The following is a 16,521-nucleotide window of genomic DNA, read 5'->3' on the forward strand; positions in this document are numbered from 1 at the left end:
ACACACACACACACACACACACACACACACACACACACACACACACACACACACAGACACAGGCACACGCACACGCACACGCACACGCACACGCACACGCACACACACACACACACACACACACACACACACACACACACACGCGCGCGCACACACACACACAGACACACACACACACACACACACACATATATAAACCATAAGAGGCCCGTCACCTGAGCTCAAACTGCAGGTCTGGATGGGACGCTGACTATTTTGGTGCAGCAGGAGTTAGTGAGATGTCTCTGGTTTGGTTCCAGTTAGGTACGGTGGCGGTAATGCACCTAAAGTTGTTGTGCGTGTGTGTGTGCTCCATCAGAGACCGGAAGAAGAGAAAGCTAATCCACTGACTGTCCTAACGCTATTAATATTCTACAGTTTCTGTACAGTTATTTAGGTTAAACGTCGTCGCAGGTGTAGTATCCATGTCGTCAGACCCTTGTAATAACATCTACAATCCTGTCAGCGGCGAAAACAAGAAGTTAACTTTGACATGCTTGCTTGCCTCGTAGGATGCCATTGTATGGCGGTTGCCGGTTTTAGTGATCTAAATACTGTACCGATAGGAACCAGCTTGAAAAATCCCAAAGCTTCCGTTTAAACAACGAAGGAAGAAGAAGAAGAAGAAGAAGGAGTTCCTCCCGGGCTCTGATGAAACGTGTGGCGCTGTGAGATTGGATGCTACTGTTCAAACAGGAAAAACGTGCAAAGCCAGACTACTACAGCCGTCAAAAAGTTCTGTGCGGAACTCCTTCTAAAAATAAACGAAAATAAGGTGCAGTCAGCAACTAACGTATAGGATAGAGTGTCTCTTCTTACCGAGGTCCTCCATGGCATCTCCCTCGCCCAGGTGATCCTTCAGGTGCTGGGACATGTGTTCGCTCAGATCCTCCATCCTGGTGCCCTTGTAGGAACAGGACCCCCACTCACACGCCACCACTATAGAGGACAGGTCTTTTTTCCTGAGCTGCTCTTTACGTTTGGCCATCGTGACCTGAACACCGCAAACAAACACACAATTTAGACTTCAATGCTGTTCAAATAAATGCAGAGACGTGACTTTATCGTCAACAACTGTCAAGGTCTAAGTTCTATCACATTCCACCATCACAAAGTCTAACTGTCGAACAGCTATCCAACTCCTCCAACGTGTGGTTTTGACAAGTCTGAAGATAAAGCCTAGTCTTTAGATAGTAAACTAATGACAGCTTCTTAGCAAACGTAAGAGTCATTTGAGCTGTTGACAAACGGTAAGGTGAAGGCTCCCAACATAAATTCACCGGTGTTTTACCCATTCGTCAGAAGATATATTCAACAACACATCTTTAAAAACAAATCCAACATCTACACATATATGATACGTATACTTCACAGAAATGTATATGCGTTGACCAAGTTAATTGTTTTTAGGAGGAGTAACGTTACTTACTCCACCGACACTACCAACCATAACAGCTACGTGTACTCAGCGACAACACCGCCGTTTGTAATTTTTTCAAAATAAAAGTGTTAAGTTTTTCGTCAGTTTTTAGTTATACAACGATGAAAAAAGCGGAGTTAACTGCATGTTCTAAACGTAGACGTTATTAAATCAAATCCAAGCTGGAAAAAAGATTGCCCTTTTAAAGTCAAAGAACACAGTGTTGTTCAGCTGAAAAAGGTTACCTACAGGAGAAAAGCCTGTTTGAACGTCTCCATGAGTCTTTCCTCCTGCTTGAGCCTGGGAGTTAAAAAGTAGGCCTTTGAAGAAAATATATACATATTGAGGACTGAATATCTTTTGTAGGTACCAGGGGATATGAAGCCCCACTGAGTCACATACAGTAGGCGGCCTACAGTCTTCGCCTACAGACACACACACAACTAACCCTCCTGTGTCTTCTGATAAAGTTATGAAGTCCAGGAGTAATGACCCTGTGTTTGGACCTCTTTGAAAGCACTTGTGGTTCTTTATCCCGAGGAGTGTTGGGATGGCATCATTTGTTCAGCAGATGCCACTGTTTTAAATAGTCTAAATATTGCACGTATGCATTTTTGTGTTTGTGTAAGTGTGTGTGTGTGTGTGTGTGTGTGTGTGTTAACAATATTGCATATCCATATAAATTTTAAATAGGTCTGGAAGTTTGTAAATGTGGCCCGCCCGTGGTATAAAATTCAACTTTCTGGATGTGTTTTTTTATAATAGATTACACAGATAAATATATGACAATAAATAATGAAAACCAAAATGCTGTGTAGCCTACCTACCCTTCACATTGCAGGTTCATTTGCTAAAGGAGTCTTTTAAAATGACAAAATTCGCAGATACAATATACTTATTATTTATCTGGGTTAGTAGGCAGCACATGACGAACAAAATGTTGAAACAGTTCTCTATTCAGATTTTTAAACAAAGCTTTTTGTGACCTTTTATTTTGAAACTTTTGCCGCCATATTTTTGCCTATTGTCGCTTATTGGCGCTAGCCCCACGGAACTGTCCCTGTTCTTCTTCAGTTGTTGTCATTTGGCGGGAGTGGACAAACTGTCTCTACTGCCCCCATGTGGGCCGACAGTTCATAGTGCAACGATAGTCAAATGCTCCTAAAACCTCCTACTTCACGTAACTCTACAAGCGCAGGGAAATGTTTTCCAGTATTTCTCTGCTTTGTATACATTATACACTCCTTGATTAAAGTGTTTCCATGCATTTATTTTAACCTGCACAGGTCCAGTGTAATAATAGGCCTGAAACAGAAAACCAGATGGTGGAAACTATGTATTATTTTAATCATGCAGCGCTACAGCGTTACTAAGTCTAAATCCATTTTTGACAACAAAACTGTCCCTTCAGTTCCTATCAAATGGCTTGTGTGTTTCATGTTCCTCATACGACTGATGAAGGACACATCAGCACATGACCTGGTTGGCTCCAGCTCCAGTACGACTGATGAAGGACACATCAGCACATGACCCGGTCTGCCCCAACTCCATGGCCCAGAGCTTAGGTTACTAACACTCAAGGTTTTTTAGGGAGGAGCCAACTCTCAAGGTTCTTTCAAATGGTCTTAGTAAATCAAGTTGGACCAACTCTATTGCGTAAATCAAGATGGACCAACCCTATTAAATCAAGTTGGACCAACCCTATTAAATCAAGGTGGACCAACTCTAGTAAATCAAGTTGGACCAACACTACTATGTTATGCTAAATCAGCAAAATAACTTTATGCTGAGAGAAAGTCATTCAATTGTGTGGAAATCCTTTCCATAATTAAATTAAGTTCAGACAAAGACATTTTTTTTTTTAGAGTAGTGTTAGTCACTGATGCACCCTGGAAGGAACTCTCTCTCCATCCCCTACAGTTAGTATGTCTAGAGGAACTCTCTCCATCCCCTACAGTTAGTATGTCTAGAGGAACTCTCTCCATCCCCTACAGTTAGTATGTCTAGAGGAACTCTCTCCATCCCCTACAGTTAGTATGTCTAGAGGAACTCTCTCCATCCCCTACAGTTAGTATGTCTAGAGGAACTCTCTCCATCCCCTACAGTTAGTATGTCTAGAGGAACTCTCTCCATCCCCTACAGTTAGTATGTCTAGAGGAACTCTCTCTCCATCCCCTACAGTTAGTATGTCTAGAGGAACTCTCTCCATCCCCTACAGTTAGTATGTCTAGAGGAACTCTCTCCATCCCCTACAATTAGTATGTCTAGAGGAACTCTCCCTGGGAGGAGCTTTGATGTGCAGTGCAAGTGTACCTCATACCTTACTGGACCCATGGGCCCGTGGGCTTGGGATCCATCCCTGGGTCTGGGCTTGGGATCCATCCATGGGTCTGGGCTTGGGACCCATCCATGGTTCTGGGCTTGGGATCTATCCCTGGGTCTGGGCTTGGGATCCATCCATGGGTCTGGGCTTGGGATCCATCCATGGTTCTGGGCTTGGGATCCATCCATGGTTCTGGGTCCAGTGCAGTAAACTGACTGAAGGGCCCGCAGTGTGACATCATTCTGTCCCGCCTCTTCGGTCCCAGTGAATATTTCATACAGCGCACCAAATACACACACACACACACACACACACACACACACAGACCTGAGAGGGATGAATAATTCACACCATTTGGCACAGATGAGTGAGTGAGTGTGTGTGTGTGTGTGTGTGTGTGTGTGTGTGTGTGTGTGTGTGTGTGTGTGTGTGTGAGCCCCAGACAGCTTCTCCTTAGGCACAGATGAGTGTGTGTGTGTGTGTGTGTGTGTGTGTGTGTGTGTGTGTGTGTGAGCCCCAGACAGCCTCTCCTAAGGTGCAGACCCTCACCAGAGCAGCTGATTCAAACGGCAGCCAAAGGCTCCTCTGCTGCTGAGGAAGGCATTATTGGATCCAGGTCACTGTTCACTGTCATATGTGGAGTGTGTGTGTGTGTGTGTGTGTGTGTGTGTGTGTGTGTGTGTGTGTGTGTGTGTGTGTGTGTGTGTGTGCATTAACGGATTCAGGTCACTGTTCACTGTCATGTGTGGAGTATGTCGGCCATGTTGTGGGACCTGCAACAACACAATGTTTCACAGCATTGCTGTTCATTCTATCCATGTTCTTTGTTTGTGGCAGAATGTAATCGACTGCTTTTGCCTGGACTAAAAGTACATAAACGCTTATGCAAAGAATCAATGCATTTCAATTTAAAGCCCTATACAGAATAATGAGTTAAGCCCACCCTTCACATAGTACACACAGGCAGCCAGCATACTAACTTTATTTACTTGCAGATTAGATGTTCACAGTCCATAATCATTCTCCAGCCAGTGTAAGTCTTATTGGTGGACACAGGCCTGTTAAATGAAGACAGAGTGGAGGTCTTATTGTTGGACACAGGCCTTTTAAATGAACACAGAGTGGAGGTCTTATTGTTGGACACAGGCCTTTTAAATGAACACAGAGTGGAGGTCTTATTGGTGGACACAGGCCTTTTAAATGAACACAGAGTGGAGGTCTTATTGGTGGACACAGGCCTTTTAAATGAACACAGAGTGTAAATCTTATCGGTGGACACAGGCCATACTGGAGGAGGAATTAGGAGAAGATAACCCATCAGAGCTGATGGAGTATGTGTGCGTGTGTGTGTGTGTGTGTGTGTGTGTGTGTGTGTGTGTGTGTGTGTGATAGAGTATGGATGCATATTTCATAAAGATTTCATGGCTGCATAATTCAACATAGAGCAGTCATGCTGCTCCTTGGGAATTTGCATACACCCCACAACACTACACCAAACACAACTCAACACAACACCATACACAACACCGAACAACAAACACAAAACAACAGCAAACACAACACCACATATAACACAACACCAAACAAAACACGACACACAACACAGAACACCAAACACAACACACAAAACAACACCTTACACTGAACAGCAAACTCGTGTCAGATTCCAAATGACACTGTGAAACATCATGTGGAGGGACTCCTTACATGTCTAGTATTATGTTCCACACATGAAGAAGAAAACGAGGACGCCATGTGCACAGGTTTCACAATGTTTTAATCGTTTCATCCATAGCAAGCTGAAAACACAAGCAAGTAACAGCAGACCAGTGAATGCACAAGCTTCCCAGGACTCCACTTCTCCTCGCGCCTCCTGTGGCTAACGCTAACGCTTCACCACTCAAATAGCACACGTGTAGTAGCACCACTCAAACAGCACACGTTTGGTAGCACCAGTGTAGGCAGGGGGATGGGGGATGGGGGGGGGGGGGGGTCAGCACGTCATGAGAATAGCAGAGGGGCACGGAGCAGCTGGACAGCCAGTACCGGGCCAGTACCGGGCCAGTACCGGGCCAGAACAGGGCCAGATCAGGACCAGAACAGAACCAGAACTGGGACGGAACAGGGCCAGAACCGGGCCGAACCAGGCTGGGTCAGCTGCTCTCTGGCACGATGGGCCTAAAGTTATATGACAACGACACGAGGCTCTCACCCTGTAAAGCACAGTGGGGAGGCGAGGGTGCGGGAGGGTTGGGGGAGGGGGGGGGGGGTTGGGTGGGGTCGGAGAAGGCAGTCAGTGACGGGTGGACTCTATAGCAGCAGCAGCCTCTGGCCACCATGAAGCGGTCCTGTCTGAGAGACAGCAGACAACAGCACCAGGGCGGGGGCAGGGGCGGGGGGGGGGGGGGGGGGGGGGGGCGGGGGCAAGCTAACAGAGAACACGACGTGTTGTCATGGACACAGAGAAACCACACCCACTCCCTCACTTCAGACAGACACACTCAGACTCATATGGGGGTTTGTGGGGCAGGCGGAGAGGGGGGATTCATTTCTTCATTTCATCTGAAATCAGGTTTCACCAGATGGCCACATGGCCGTGTGGATATGAGCTGAATGATCTCATGTATTATGGGATGTCTGTCAGTAGGTTTATCCAAACAAGTATTGAAACACAGATATCCGTATAAATGAAGCCTCAGTGCCTCTCTCACACAAGACTAACATGATTTTAAATGGATTTGTTCGCTTATTAGCGCTGAAAAGCTCATCTATGTGACAGTGGTATACATTTGGAGACGTTTCTATTGAGCACTAACCACTTTGAAAGCTCATACATCCTAGATGGCAGCCAACACTGGACTAGGTTTGGCTCAGGTCTGGCTCAGGTCTGGTTCAGGTCTGGCTCAGATCTGGTTCAGGTCTGGCTCAGGTCTGGCTCAGGTCTGGCTCAGGTCTGGCTCAGATCTGGCTCAGGTCTGGCTCAGGTCTGGCTCAGATCTGGCTCAGGTCTGGCTCAGGTCTGGCTCAGGTCTGGCTCAGATCTGGCTCAGGTCTGGCTCAGGTCTGGCTCAGGTCTGGCTCAGGTTTGTGGTTCTTGTGGACCAGGGCCAGATATGTTCTAGAGTCGGCTCTAACCTGGGATGGACGAGGCGAAATGTTTGTTTGTTCCTTTCGTAATATAATATATCATGTAAGCATGCAGGTTCAAAGAGATTAGCTAGATTTGAATATTAGTCCTTACAGCAGGGCCTACTGAAGATGTGGTGATAATTGCCATAACTACCTAACTACCCCTAAGTGTGTTTCTTGTGGTAGATCTAGTGAAGAGCAGGCCTGAGAGAGACCTTCAGTGTCTACCTATGTGATGTCACTGTTGCTTGAGTGAGATGACACGTGTCATCAAATAGTTGCCAGTTCAGGCGGAGTGACTGACTGAGGTGAATTTTGTAGTGTGAGAAAAATCCAGACGCAGAGCTACCCAATCCTCTCTCTCTAACGGGGGAATATGGACTCAGTCTCCGGTTAGACCAGGTACGCCTACCCTTGGGCCTCTGAAACCTCTAGTGAGCATCGAGAAACAGGGATACTCTAACAGGGATAATCTAACGGGGATACTCTAACAGGGATACCTTCCTAGGTCGAGCCTAGAGGCAGGCAGCGGTTCAGGGGCGCAACGAGAAACGGCTGAACAGGAAGAGCAGCATGGCCATGGCAGAGACAGACAGACAGAGAGAGACAGAGACAGACAGACAGACAATCTTTATGGCTAATGCAGTGATATAGGAGCCCGGAGAGGACAATCAGAGTGACAGATGACAGGATTGACTCTGCCAGCCCAGATGCCAGAGGAGAGGAAGGAAGAGAGGAGAAGAGAAGAGAGGAAATGAGAGGAGAGGAGAAGAGAGGACAGGAGAGGAGAGGAGAGGAGAGGAGAGGAGAGGAGAGGAGAGGAGAGGAGAAGATAAAAGAGGAGAGGAGAGGAGAGGAGAGGAGAGGAGAGGAGAGGAGAGGAGAGGAGAAGAGAAAAGAGGAGAGGAGAGATGGGAGGGGAGAAGAAGAGAGGAGAGGAGTAGAGAAAAGAGGAGAGGAGAGATGGGAGGAGAGAAGAAGAGAAGAAAGGAGTGGAGGGGGTTTCCTGGCATACAAGGGGCAAAAGAGGGTAGAAGAATCCTCTCTTCCCCACTGTGTCATAACCTGCCTCCCCACATCAGCGTGTGTAAAGTGCACCAGGTGTTACTCCTTCCCCTCCGCCAGTCTGTTGATCATCTCTTTGCTCTGTTTGCTGACGGCGGCGGCGTCTGCGTCTGCGTCTGCGTCTGCGATGGCGATAATGGGGTCAGGGACCGGCTGGAGGCTGATCGCAGAGCTCTTCTTCTTGGGGGGCTGGCTCTTCTCCGTCTGGCTCTTCTCTGTCTGGCTCTTCTCTGTCTGGCTCTTCTCCTTCTCCGTCTGCTTCTCCTTGGCCTTCTTCATCTGTTTGCTGTGGGCTGTGGTGGGTGTGGTGCTCTTCTTGGCCTTAGTCTTCTCCACCTGGGCAGGAGACAAACCAAAGGTCTGGATTAGCAGGGATGAGGCCCGTGATCAGGCCCAGCAAGAGGCCCGTGATCAGGCCCAGGATGAGGCCCAGGAAAAGAGGTTCTGGCCCAGGCCAGGGGTTCAGTCAGGCTGCTTCACCGTCAGAGCTGCTAAGCTCATTGGGATCGGGGGTCAAGCTGCCTGTCTGAACCCCGGCCGAGTGAGTGCAGGTCCAAGCAGACTAGCTGTGAGAGGCCGTGAGACAGACGTACTCACGTCCACATGGGATGGGGGGGGAGTCAATAGAGTGATGCAGTATTCCTTGTATGTGAAATTGCTTTCAATACAAAACTGTGTTTTCTGTTAGTAGTCTGGAGAGGTTAACAGAAGGAAAGAGGGTGAGGTTTGAAGTCCTACATTGGGCATTGAAGTCCAATCTCTGGCTCTGTGTTTCAGCAAACTCAACACAAATGACACAACACACACTACCACATCACCAGCAGCAGCACACAACTATCATTTATCAATTCTTAAACAATTATCGATGCATCTCCATATTTAAAACATTTTAGTTTGCTACTTAGAGTCTGAAATCACTTCCTACTTTGAGCTTGATAACTAAAGAAATTCAACAGATGAATTACCTTCTCTATTTTTTTAATCAGAGAAAAAGCTTTTCCTTGTCACAATTATGACTTTCTATGAACAATGCAATAATCTATGCAGCTTTTTAAAAAATTTTCATTAAAAAAACAATTATAAACTTTTCTGAATCGAGACAGAATCGTTCTAGAAATAAAATAATGTTTTTTCCCCCCCACCCCTATATCCTATATTCACTGGCATAGTAAACCTAGTTCAATTATTTAAGTACTATTCATTATTGGGTCATTACCACACATACTCCATATACTATGTAGTATAGTTTATATATGCCATCGTGGGATTCACTGCTAGCGGTCCTTTGTGTTCGAGCGCTGAAGGAGCCGAACAGATGATCTATATCTGTCCTTTATGTTTGAGCACTGAAGGATCTTTATCTGTCCTTTGTGTTTGAGCGCTGAAGGATCTTTATCTGTCATTTGTGCTGGTTTGCTGCGGTGTGAACATACGTAGGCCCCTTCAGTCATTCGGCTGCATGCAGAGCAAGGCGTCGCATTCGTCTGAGTGAGACAGTGGAGCGCGTAGACCTCCAGAGAGTGGCTATACAACAAGACCTTTCCCCCACACCTCAATCCTTCCCATCAGGTACGTATGTGTGTGTAATGGGCCTCAATCCTTCCCAGCATGCACCTGTGTATTATGAGCCTCAGGCTTTCCCATCATGCACCTGTGTGTGTTATGGGCCTTCGCAGGAGCTCCTGTGTAGCCGGTACTAGACTCAAAGAAAGAGGATAATGCTGCCGGTTAGAAACTACAAGATTGCTAGTTTGATTCTCCTATTCTCCTACCTCAGGGTAGTTTTACATTTCCTTGTAAGTCGCTTTGAATAAAAGCGTCTGTGAAATGACTTAATGTAAATGTATTAATAACAAATGCAATAAATTGAAGCAGTGAAAAGAAATTGTGTGTATTTCTCTGTGTGTAGTCAATGTTCGACTGTGGTGTTTGCAATAAATGACTGGAGAAGGTCTTGTAAATGAATTATTCTTTGTCGGCTGAATCGGTAGCGCTCATACAAGAACTCATCATGATGGAATAATGGATCTTGGCGATCGCAAAGAACTTTCTCCCAACGCTAATCTTAATATCTAATATCGGTCAATGGGATTCCTGCTTTTTCCGGGGGTGTGGCAAGCTTATCCAGCTACACTTTTGTTAGCCTGCGCTGGAGCAGGTTAGTGCTAATTGATATGCTACTATGGTGATTTATCGAAAGTGGCAAACCAAAAAGAGGGGCGTTTTTAATTTTAGCCTGAAAATTAGCTCGCTATCCACTTAGCGTGCTACAACGAATAGGTGTGACCTGGAGTAATGCTGTCGCTGAGAGACTTGTCTAACAAGAGAGATCTCGTAAGAGGTCGAAAGTAATCAAATGATGAAAGCATCCTAAATGTAAATGCACATTCTAAAACTAAAATAATGAAACTACAAAATAATGGTCCAAAAGTGTGCATGAGTGAAGCGTGATGCGTGTGTGTTTGGGGAGGGCTCAGGGCTCAGGGCCTTGTGGAAGGATTGACTGTGGTCTTGTGTGTGTGTTCTGTGTGTGTGTGGTCTTGTGTGTGATCCTGTCCTGCTGACTGAGGGTGAGGTTAGCGTGAACGAGGCCCAGTCCTACTCCATGCTCCACACACACTTATATCACACACACACAACACACACACACACACACACACATAAACTCTCGCAACACACAAACACACACCACACAGACACACACACAGACAGACACACACTTACACACACACACACACACACACACAGACACAGAACACACACACACACACACACACACACACACACACACACACACTGACAACACTGACACACCCTCACACACACAGAAACACACATACGCACAACACACACACACACACGCACACACACACACACACACACACACTCACACACACTCACACACACTCATACACACACACTCACACACACTCAAACACACACCTGACTAGAGCAGGTCTAGAACAGAGTTGCTGTCACTGTCAGAGCCGTCCTATGAGAGTGAGAGAGGGGAGGGGCTACATCAAGACACATCACACACACACACAGCTCTCTTCCTCTGGCGGAGAAATGAAGCGCCATCTACTGGTACATTAGCAGTATAGCACAATAGCGTTAGCATTAGACTCTCTTCTCTTCTGCTGTTGTTATAAAAAAACTTCATGAAAAGAGCAACATAAGAGTTTCACATGTTCTACACCTAAAGTGCTTCAAGCCTCGGGGCTCAGAACAGCTAGATGCCCTCCGCGTCCCATCCTTGTGGATATATGCTTAAGACATACGGATGTGTCTTATCCTTGTGGATATATGAGATATATAAGACATACGGATGGGTCCCATCCTAGTGGATAGATGAGATATATAAGACATATGGATGGGTCCCATCCTAGTGGATAGATGAGATATATAAGACATACGGATGGGTCCCATCCTAGTGGATAGATGAGATATATAAGACATACGGATGGGCTGAACTTCCACTTCCTGTTTACTGCTGTTCCTCATGGTATATGTTCAAACTGAACCCTCAGTTACACCTGGGTGTCTCAGAACAAATATTCTACATTACTGTGTTACACAGAGGAAACAGCAGTCTCCAAAATATATCGTTTCATCCCTGCATAAACTAACGAAAGACTGAAGCCTGGACTGAGTATAAAATCACATATTTATAATAAATGCATTTAAAAGCGTGTTCAGAAATATCCATGACAGGACAGAACACTGTCTGACTGCAGAGGGGTTGCAGTTCGCCCTCCCCGCAGCAGGGGGGCAGTGTTGGCTACATGTGTGTTACCTTGCCGGTGTCCTTCCTGGGCTCGTTGTAGAGGCTGCGTATCCGGCGGCGGTCCAGCTGCTTGTTGTCCTGCGGCGCTCCCTGCACGCCCTTGAAGTTGGAGCTGTAGCTGGTGCTGGTCTCCAGGCTGGCCTTCTCCCCGCTGGGCACGCCGTACTGGGACTTGGCTCTGATGGGCCGCACCGGCTTCACGTCAGTGTAGGCCTTAAACTCCGTCCTGAAACATCACACACACACAGATCATCCCTTTTCACGTCAGTGTAGGCCTTAAACTCCGTCCTGAAACATCACACACACAGATCATCACTGAAACATCACACACACAGATCATCACTGAAACATCACACACACAGATCATCTCAGGTGACGTCAGTGTAGGCCTTAAACTCTGCTCTGTTTAAACTCTGATCCAGGTGTAACTCCTCCTCCAGGTTACCCTACTCCTCGTCTGCCTCCTGCTTTCTGCTCATCCTCCTCCTCCTCCTCCTGCTCCTCCTCCTCCTCCAGGTTACCCTACTCCTCGTCTGCCTCCTGCTTTCTGCTCGTCCTCCTCCTCCTCCTCCAGGTTACCCTACTCCTCGTCTGCCTCCTGCTTTCTGCTCGTCCTCCTCCTCCTCCTCCTGCTCCTCCTCCTCCTCCAGGTTACCCTACTCCTCGTCTGCCTCCTGCTTTCTGCTTGTCCTCCTCCTCCTCCTCCTGCTCCTCCTCCTCCTCCAGGTTACCCTACTCCTCGTCTGCCTCCTGCTTTCTACTCGTCCTTCTCCTCTTGATCCTGCCTGACTTCAGCTGCAGCTGTTAAACTAGTTAACCATAACCCTGTTAAACTATTTAACCCTAACCCTGTTGAACTATTAAAGTAGTTTACCCTAACCCTGTTAAACCAGTTAACCATAACCCTGTTAAACTATTAAACTAGTTAATCCTCACCCTGTTAAACTAGTTAACCCTCACCCTGTTAAACCAGTTAACCCTTACCCTGTTAAACTATTAAACTAGTTAATCCTCACCCTGTTAAACTAGTTAACCCTAACCCTGTTAAACTAGTTAACCATCACCTGTTAAAATATTAAACTAGTTAACCCTAACCCTGTTAAACCAGTTAACCCTTACCCTGTTAAACTATTAAACTAGTTAATCCTCACCCTGTTAAACTAGTTAACCCTAACCCTGTTAAACTAGTTAACCATCACCTGTTAAAATATTAAACTAGTTAACCCTAACCCTGTTAAACCAGTTAACCCTTACCCTGTTAAACTATTAAACTAGTTAATCCTCACCCTGTTAAACTAGTTAACCCTAACCCTGTTAAACTAGTTAACCATCACCTGTTAAACTATTAAACTAGTTAACCCTAACCCTGTTAAACCAGTTAACCCTTACCCTGTTAAACTATTAAACTAGTTAATCCTCACCCTGTTAAACTAGTTAACCCTAACCCTGTTAAACTAGTTAACCATCACCTGTTAAACTATTAAACTAGTTAACCCTAACCCTGTTAAACCAGTTAACCCTTACCCTGTTAAACTATTAAACTAGTTAATCCTCACCCTGTTAAACTAGTTAACCCTAACCCTGTTAAACTAGTTAACCATCACCTGTTAAACTATTAAACTAGTTAACCCTCACCCTGGTTAACTAGTCAGAGCTCAAACACGTCTACCGCTCTCGCGTGATCACGCCCTTCCTGGACGACTAACTAGGACACCAAACTCTCACGCCATTCCTAGACCTCTGGCAAGGACAGCAAACTAAAATGACTCAGACTGTGTGTGTGTGTGTGTGTGTGTGTGGGGGGGGGGGGGGGGGGGGGGGTCCCTCTGGTCTCATCTCACAGTCGCGTTTAGGTTTGTGCTCTGGTGTGTCCATGTCAGTGTGTGTGCTTCCCTGCGTGCACTATGTCCATGTTTCTATGTCTATGGTGTCGTCTGCCTAGGGAACCCTGGGATAGAGGAGGACCGCAGCTCAGACGTGACTCATCAGATTCCACACAGGAGTCCAGAGAAGAGACAAACACTACGCCTATTCAGAACCCAGCCTCAGCCTCAGACTGACACACACACACACACACACACACACAGACACAGACACACACACACACATACACACTCTCTCACACACACACACACACACACACACACAGACATACATCAATATGTTGTTATCTGTTGTTTATATGTACGTCACCATTATGTGTTTAAGTGTATAGTGTATGAGTGCTTTCTGACTGCTGGCTGTCTCTATGTTTGTCCTATGTCACCTGCCTAGGGACTGCAGATGGAAAGTAGTTATTTTTACTAACTCTGGCATATTTACATTTACATGGTGTTTTATATACAATGTTCATGAATATGCATGGTCCCTATCAAATAAACCAATAAATAAAAAAATAAAAAAATAAACACACACACATGTAAACATACAGAAACAGGCCAACACACACGCACAGTAGGTAACTCAAAAGTCTAAAATGGATTAAAAACACACACACACACACACACACACACCTCATTGTAACACAGGGCCTTAACCAGGCTGCCCAACAGAGCTCCACTGACGCCTACATAACCTTGCCCAGACCCTAGAGAGGGAGAGGGGGGGGTGGGGGGGTGGGGGTCTCAGACGCCCAGATGCATTTGGTTGTTTATTTCCAGGCCCCATCCCCATCCCCATCAGCCCCCCCCCCCCCCCCAACCCCAGCGTGCCTGATGGCTATTTGATTCTGTAACATGATAAGGGAGGAACAAAGCAGAGGTAGGAGTGGGTGGGTGGGGAATCGATCCTGCTGCAGCTGTGTGTGTGTGTGTGTGTGTGTGTGTGTGTGTGTGAGTTTCTGGTCTTATTAGAGTGGTGGGAGAGAAGCTGCAGCCATGGGACCAGCGAGCAGCAGCGTCTACGAATACACACACACACACACACACACACACACACACACACACACACACACACTCTCACACAGCCGCGGCCACTGCACCCTTCTCGAGCAGACACTACAGGCCTGATGCCATGGCTCTGCTGTGCTCATGACAAGTGACATTAAATCACTGACACACACACACACACACACACACACACACACACACACACACACACACACACACACACACACACACACACACACACACACACACACACACACATACTGTGCTCATGACAAGTGACATTAAATCACTGATTCATGTTCATGTACCTTGACTTTACAGTGAGATGTGTTGTGAGGAAACACACACTCAAACACATGTGCTCACACGAATACAAACACACACACACAATCACAAAACAATCACACACACACACACACACACACACAGACAAACACACACAGACAAACACACACATACACACACACACACAATCACAAAACAATCACACACACACACAAACACACACACACAAACACACACATACACACACACACACATACACACACACACACACAATCACAAACAATCACACACACACACACACACACTCACACATACACACACACAATCACCTGTATGAGCTTCCAGACTTGATCTGTCTGTTGACTGCATCTGCAGCAGCCCTTCCTTTCCCCTCCCGTTCCTTCCCCTCTGGCGGCGCCCCCTCCTTCACCTCCTCCTGACCCAGCTTGCAGCTCTGGCTCTTCTCCGCATCCTTCTCCTTCTTCAGCTCTTTCTCCTCCCTCTCCTTCGTCTCCTTCTTCTCCTGCTGTTTCTCCTCAATCTCGCATTTCTCCACGCCCGTGTCCACCTCGATGACAGCCTGCTGCTCCTTGGGCTCCGCGGGCACTGCGCTGCTGGGCTCTGGGGCAGCCTTGGTGGGGCTAGCTTTGGGGATCCAGGGGTGGTCGCCCTTCTTGGCGATGGGCCATGGCTTGTAATCCTTCTGATACTGACTCTTATTGTTGAAGGGGGCCTCGGAGGGGTGGTACTGGTCTCGGGGTTTGCAGCTCCGCTCCGGGCGGCGCACGTTATAAGCCTTAAAGTCCTGACGCATCACGGACGAGCTCGAGACCTCATCGCCCAATGCGGCACTCGCGTGCTGCTGAGCCGTCTTCGTCGCAGATTCCTGCTCGCTCGCGGGAGGCTGCGGCTCTTTAGCGACTGGCCGGTCTCTACGCTGCGGGTGCACATGCTGCCCCTCGGCCACGTCTGAGTATTTCGTGAAGACCAAAGGCACCGCGATGTCCGCTTTGTCTAACTCACTCCAGTAGCGGTTAATGCAGCAAGCCCGTGTGATACAGGGCCATGCCATGATTGCGTATTAGCAACGGGGGGAATCACTTAGCTTTACTACTACTACAGTTTTAGGCTATTTAATAGCGAAATCCTTCTGTTAGATCTCACCGTATGAATGGCAATACGTGTCCAACAGTCTTCTAGTTCGTTTGGTTATTGTCTTCTTTTCCACAAAAACTCGATCTCATGTCTACACAAGGGAGAACAATGTTCGCGTTGTCTGCGTTCTGTTTGAATAAATTATCAAGGCTCCTGGTTGTAGTTTAGCTCTGAATTTGACTCATCGATCTGCAGTTTCTCCGATTTTTGGAGACTCGTGTGGTGTGTGACCGCACCCCGTTTGGTCGCCACTCGGAAGATGCTGAGGCTGAGGCTTGGCTCATCGGGCATCACCTGCACCCGCCGGAGCAACGGAGGCGACGCCCCTCGTTTAACCCTTCACGGTCTCTGATACTTATCTAGACGGTGCGTCAAACGAATCTCAAAGCTGCTCCCTTTTTGACATTTTACCTCTTCTAAAGACACGACA

General features: G+C 46.9%; 2 protein-coding genes across 2 annotated transcripts in view; both read right to left on the reverse strand.

Moving 5' to 3' along the window:
* The window catches only part of LOC308378206 (histone H4 transcription factor), a gene marked incomplete at both ends in the record, with an annotated part of 10,074 nt that extends 6,104 nt beyond the window's left edge, over positions 1-3,970 (reverse strand). Inside the window, 2 exons of the mRNA XM_080855064.1 lie at positions 859-1,033; positions 3,773-3,970. Of these exons, the coding sequence (XP_080711190.1) occupies positions 859-1,033; positions 3,773-3,970 (373 nt within the window). The remainder of the gene's footprint in view (positions 1-858; positions 1,034-3,772) is intronic.
* Positions 3,971-8,015: 4,045 nt separating this feature from the next.
* Positions 8,016-16,008, reverse strand: map6b (microtubule-associated protein 6b; the record flags this gene model as incomplete). The annotated part of the gene is made up of 3 exons (XM_080855067.1): positions 8,016-8,312; positions 11,773-11,989; positions 15,266-16,008. The coding sequence occupies 3 exons, from the start codon at positions 16,006-16,008 to the stop codon at positions 8,016-8,018; spliced, it is 1,257 nt and encodes a 418-aa protein (XP_080711193.1).
* Between the last annotated feature and the right edge of the window lie 513 nt (positions 16,009-16,521).

The sequence above is a fragment of the Sprattus sprattus genome, assembly GCF_963457725.1.
Source record: "Sprattus sprattus genome assembly, chromosome: 17".
Taxonomy (NCBI): domain Eukaryota; kingdom Metazoa; phylum Chordata; class Actinopteri; order Clupeiformes; family Clupeidae; genus Sprattus; species Sprattus sprattus.